The sequence below is a fragment of the Ostrea edulis genome, chromosome 4, assembly GCF_947568905.1.
Source record: "Ostrea edulis chromosome 4, xbOstEdul1.1, whole genome shotgun sequence".
Classification (NCBI taxonomy): Eukaryota; Metazoa; Mollusca; class Bivalvia; order Ostreida; family Ostreidae; genus Ostrea; species Ostrea edulis.
In genome coordinates, this window is record NC_079167.1 from 92,239,407 (window position 1) to 92,245,616 (window position 6,210).

General features: G+C 36.1%; 1 protein-coding gene across 3 annotated transcripts; it reads left to right on the plus strand.

The window, feature by feature from the left end:
* Positions 1-3,160: 3,160 nt before the first annotated feature.
* On the plus strand, positions 3,161-5,712 carry LOC125670031 (uncharacterized). Of its 3 annotated transcripts, none has more exons than XM_056164343.1 (3): positions 3,161-4,118; positions 4,212-4,270; positions 4,452-5,712. In XM_056164343.1, the coding sequence occupies exon 3, from the start codon at positions 4,468-4,470 to the stop codon at positions 5,479-5,481; it is 1,014 nt and encodes a 337-aa protein (XP_056020318.1). In that variant the 5' UTR covers positions 3,161-4,118; positions 4,212-4,270; positions 4,452-4,467; the 3' UTR covers positions 5,482-5,712. The 3 variants fall into 3 exon arrangements, with proteins under 3 accessions (XP_056020318.1, XP_048760887.1, XP_048760888.1); XM_048904930.2 differs by having other exon boundaries at positions 3,161-4,046; XM_048904931.2 differs by having other exon boundaries at positions 3,161-4,270.
* Positions 5,713-6,210: the final 498 nt, after the last annotated feature.

Below are 6,210 nucleotides of genomic sequence, written 5' to 3' on the forward strand. Positions count from 1 at the left end.
CTACCTGTAGACGTCTAATAAGTTATTGGGTTTACCTGACACTGTCCAATAAGTTGACAATTACTGTCCATTATTTTTAAGAACGGACAGTATCTGTCCTTTATTAAAAATGATGGACAGTAATACGGGACTTTCGAGATACGGATCCACTCGACTTTTATCGCGCGTTGAACGTCATTTGTAGGGCATGTCACTTCCGGATTACAATAACAACTAAATAAACAAACATGGAATTCTTCAATTGCTATCAAATTCCTGCATTTAAATGCTATCTTTGAAAGAAAGGAATTGCTACAACCATTTTATAGGAAAATGCATTTGATTAAAATATGCGAGTTGGCGAGGTAAATAAATCTAGGGAATATCTTGAGGATATCGGTAAAACCTCACGCCTTGCGTCCAATGATACGCGTCTAAATGCACCTTTTCCCCTAGTTCCATCTAATTTACACCCAGGTACTAACAAGGCACCAATAGTGACTCGGATCATCATCGTGGGATTGCGCTTGGCTCTTTACAGAGCATCTACTAGCTAAATACCATTTGTATCGATGTCAACTTTGCCCTACAATTGGTTATCACGTGACCGTGATGTGTAAAGGTCAAATATAATCGGTTGTTCCGGCACATCCCGAAAGTTCCGTATTGTCAACTTATTGGACTCCTACAGGTAACATTTTCACTATAAATGGACTTTCTTCTATGTAAAAGTCTAAAAAGACAAAAGGATTGGTAACAAAAATGTTTTAAGAGGAGCAAAGCTGGTGTATAATGCAGAGATCATAGTATTTCTCGGTTAATGCAAGGAACATTTATCAATCTTATAAATACCATATAAATACAAAATTGAGAGTATGTCATACGGACACCCTGGAAATATCAGAGATGGGATCAGATGCCCAAGAGTAAGCATCTCCTGATAACTATTTAAACTATATAAAGCAAATTATTTAGCAACATTTACGTTTTTATATCATTTTTTATTTGTAAAGAAATTTGAAAAGGTATATAGGCCTAATGCGAAACTAAACTATCCCATCCTACCAAAGTTATCAAAATATGTAAAAACCGTAATTCAAGTTAATAAAATAATCAAATGATAATGATGGCTTTGGATATATATGATTAAAATTATTAATTCATACATATGTAATGTAGACGCGCAGTGAATCACGGTCGTCTTTCTAAAATCAAAACATACAATCGCTCCAATCGGATCACGCGCTCGTCTTTTTCCGTAACCGGTAAGAAGACTCGGACGTGAATCGGCACAAGAATTGCATCAAATCGATGCATTTCTTCGCCGGAAGCGCGCCCGTGGATGAGAGTTAAAAGGCCAGAACCGAATCCCTGAATAAGATGTTATTTATATTTTCACCACAGATTAAGTTTTGGTATCATTAACGTCTTATTCACTCCAATGCATAACATGTAAGTGGAAATTGATAGTGGTACAATACCATAGATGTGTATAATATCTTAGATGCATTTGGAAGTTCACGTTTCATATAGTGTAACGTACGACTGTTACGTCAAAGTTACGTTTATGTATACGTAACAACCAACTCTGATGGCGTCGATCCACATACGAGGTTCATTTGACAATCGCTCGTCTCCTGGCGGTCGATAATAATATTGTCACCATATCGCCCATCCCCTCCAGTAAAAAGCATGAAAACATACAAAAGAAGGAAAAGAGGACTAAATAAGAGGCTAACGGGTCTTATCGATCGCCTGAGTGTTACTTCAAGAGCGTTTTCGTCTAACTCGAGTAAAGTAGAAACAAGCACGAGTTCCGATCCGTATTTGTCTCGAGTCGACATCGAGCCCGACTCTCCACTGGCGCTGGGTTTGTAGAATGCAAGAGGTCGCACGAATCGAAGGTATGACAAATGATTAGCGAGTTCAAAAAATTCTATATCTGAATGAACAACCATCATTCACATTATATCAAGTCGAAATTTGGTTAAACATATATAATGTTTTTTCTTTAAAAACTACTTTTTAATTATATTACGAAAACATATATAAACATTTCAATTTTTTTCCAAAAACATTCGATTTAATTACCTGAAATCACGGAGTCTTGAGGTTTTATTGATTAGACGGGGAGATAACCATGATAATGAACAACATAATTATTGTAGCAAGTATGAATTTCTCGAAAAAATCTCAATCTTAAAAATCTCAGACTTAAGTCCAAGTTCGAGAAATTGCGCGCGCATACAGATTTTGTTTAACAAAGTCACTGACATGAGAGCTCTAGTTCTCAGTCATCTCCACAAGTCAGGGTTGTTGATTCGTTACCTCGCACTAGTGCTAGTGAAAAACGGTCGAATGTATCACTAGCCCCAAGGGTTACAAAATAGATAATATTTTTACCATATGGATTCCGCTCTTGACTTGGAACTTCTTAACTCCTGGCTCATTTTTTGCTTTTCCTAAGCAAGCATTCAGTTTATCAGCAAAAGGAAGAACTGTTTCACACGATAAAGACATTCAATAACATTAACCATTTTTGTCCATCCTTATACCAAAACCCCGACTCCTGGGATCATGATTGTTTTTGTTGGTAAAGGGCTACCTGTTCCTTCTAAATATCCATTTAATTTCAATGTAGTCAGTAACAGTATAGATGTTATATAAGGGTTTTACACATAAGCACTATATGCCAGGTTCCCCCTCCCTTCCGAGTCAGAACCTCTACTACTAATCACTGATCATATTTAAAGGCATAGGATTTATCTTTTATCTTAAAAATGACATCACAATATTTTGTAAGAAGAACTCCAGAAACAAATTTGTAGTATCAATTATGAGTTATCTATAGCTGCAGCGTTTTGAAATTGAAGTCATTTTGACGTTTTAGCCCTTTATAAAATTTTGTCTAGTAGACAATGTATTAAACTGGTACCCCGCTGATCGGTGGCTACACACAAACATAAGAGATGCAAAGTCAACAGAGGGTACCAGTTTAGGCAAATGAGAACAGGGAATTATTTTATAATTACGTGTACTATCGTATCCATTTGTAAACATTCTGAAAAACTTTTTGTGATTTTCTAGTTATGATCTTTAATTTGGCCACCTTTTTGGAACATGCAAAATTTTACCAATTTCTTAGACCCTATGCTTTTAATTGTGTCCCTTGTGCGTTTTTTTTTTCTTTCGTAGGCGATGATGAGACAAAGTATGTAAATATTCGTCCTCATCTTCTTTAGATTAGCATGCCTTTAGCACATCAGCAATTCATCATTTTAATTCATTCATTTTAATCAATATTTTCAACGTCAAAAACACAATTAGATATACCAGGAATTACATGTGCAACTAACGCATGTACACCATTATTTTCCCGTATATTGGAGATTTCTCAACAGCTGCACTTCCAAACAAGGAACGTTTTACTTTGCCGTTTCAAGTGCCTAAATCCCGATTATCAAAGTCTAAAAGTTTGCCAATTATGCATGTCTTGATCACGCATTGGTTGTGATTAATCGAATAAAAATTTGTAAAAACCCATGAAATCATGCGAGGGTAATAATTTACTACCATACTGCATCCAATTAATACACATGCTTTTTATAATTCATATATGCAGTGCACTCAATATCTATTTATATATGTACATCATTAATGTATTCATGTGCTTTAAAATATGGATGCAAAATATTACTGTACAATTTTTAATCCAAATTTTATTAAACAGTTAAATGTACAATTGGTGATATTTACTAAGTTGCTATAAACAAGTGTAATTCAAGTATATTGCGTTAATCTTCGTAACATAAAGCGGATTTTTATTCAACATAAATAATTTTCACTTTCTATACAATGTAATTCGTACGTGATATAAACACGCCTGTTAAACAGCATGCAATTACACGGTTAATCATCACATTATCTATCATTTAAACCCCCCGTGTGGAGCCTCAACAGGTAACGCTTACCTGTCATCACGCGAGAATGTAAACAGTAGACCTATGTCGACGTTATCCATTAATTAGGTAGCTGTGACACTATTTTGGACCTGGAGTCGAATATAGGCAAGAGTTCCACGTTTGTAAAAGCTTAAATCAAAGCCATTCCTCGTCGATATACTCGGAATCTTGCAACAGGTGCGAGGATGTTCCACGCGTGTCGTTTGTGAAGTATTCCTTCAGGGTATATCAAATGTAAACATGACAATTTCCCCTTTGTTTTCCTAACAGGATTGTACAAGAAAACGGTAAAGCTGTTGGATATCGACACTTTTACACGTGTGTCATTTGTAAGTAAATGCGATGTTAAACATGATACATGTATTTAAAGTATTGCAAAATTTACATTGACCGATGGAATGCAAGCTGTGTTATCTAAGTTCAGGGATTTCATTACTCATTTGTCTTTAAATTCTTTTATCTGATTGTTCTAAATTGTAACAAGGTACACTTCATTCGTGTATTTTGCAGGGGAAAAAATCAGTTTATGTTACGGAAGAGGAGAATTGTCATAATTATTATTGGCATTCTGTGTTGTCTTGGCGTTTTCTTGTCAACCAAACCTTACTTGGGACACATCGAGGAAGAAGAATATGAAAAGAGCACAGTTAAAATCAGAAAAAGAGACCATATAGATGCAGCGATCCACGACTCGTTCTATATTCACCAGTTCGATCATACTGTACAGACCAAAGTCAATTACCGAAACCTGCGCCAAACTGATGCCGTGAATATCTTTCAGGGTCAGAAACTAAAAAATCCACCATGCGTCCCTTTCCAAACGTGGAGAGGGACGATAAAAATATGCACGCACGACCCCGAACAAGACACCATGATTTCGGCTTTCGTCCATGAATTTGCGACATGGGAGCAGAATTTTCTAAACGCCACCGGGGATATTTTGATCAAGAATCCGGGAATGACGTTCGTTGATCTGGGTTGTAATATCGGAGTGTACACGCTGTTTGCAGCCAAACTAGGAATACCGGTAGTATCTGTGGATATTTTCTATAAAAATCTTGCGCTTTTGACGGAATCCATTGAAATAAACTCCTTACAAGACAATATCACGTTAGTACTTAACGCCATCTCTGATAAACGTGAAAACGTCACGCTTGAAGTTGTAGAAAATAACATAGGTGGCTCATATGTGAAACCATTGAAACATGATAAAGTGCCCGAGCAAAATATTGTTGATTCCATCTTTATGGATGATTTAATTCCCCTGATCAAAACCAAAAGTGTTTTTGTGAAAATGGACATAGAAGGAACGGAACTCAGAGCGCTAAAAGCTGCAAAACGTTTCTTTCAAACCCTGAATATCAAATTCATACTGATGGAATGGGTTTTACACAAGAATAACCCCATTGCAGCAAAAGAAATTATAAAAATTATGATTGACAATGGGTTGATGCCATATTGGGATCACCAACAGTTGTTTCCCTTGAAAGTCAATAGTTATATCTACTGGCCGGAAAATGTGTTCTGGATAAAGCGATGATCTGGACTCTGCCACGATAGTATACATAGCCGAGAAGTCGTTCATATCTATATACACATATTCGGCATTTCATGTTTTTGATTGTATGATGTGTAAAGTTATATGTCTTCTTCAAACAGACTTGTAACTAGTAGTTTTAATGACATGCATTTTGAATATTTTTATTTTATACATGGCTATCTGCTTTTATACACTACAAAGTATATTTACAATAAACCGGTAAATATATCATTTTTCATCATTGTTTTACTAAGACATAAAGATTGACAGATTCTTCAGTGTATTAGAAATCTAGATTTATGACCGCGTAGTTTGAACCATCAATGTTGACCACGGAGTCCAAGGAAGAGGAGGATGTTGGACAACAAGTAAACGCTTTTAGAATTAAGATTAAAAATACCATGCACGCAAGAGCCGTCACCAGGCACCTTCTTCAATACGACAAAGAGCTGAAAAATGAATACAGACTGGGGGGGGGGGGGGTTACTTATTAGGAAGAACACTTTAAAACTGTAACACAACTTTCTCTATCTCAGATAAGCAGTAGAGTTCTATGACTCGATCCCCTTGCTGTCTGCACATTAGAATCAAAAGTATGATTGAATTCTGGCACTTTCATACCCAGTACCACGGTGGCATACACTGAAAAAATTCTATTATATCCCAATGGACTTACAGAGCAAGTATATACAGTATTGAAGATTGGTAAACGATTAAACTGATCATACA

Excerpts from the sequence above, each read along its gene's own strand:
- LOC125670031 (XM_048904931.2), top strand. The coding sequence starts at position 4,468 with ATGTTACGGAAGAGGAGAATTGTCATAATTATTATTGGCATTCTGTGT.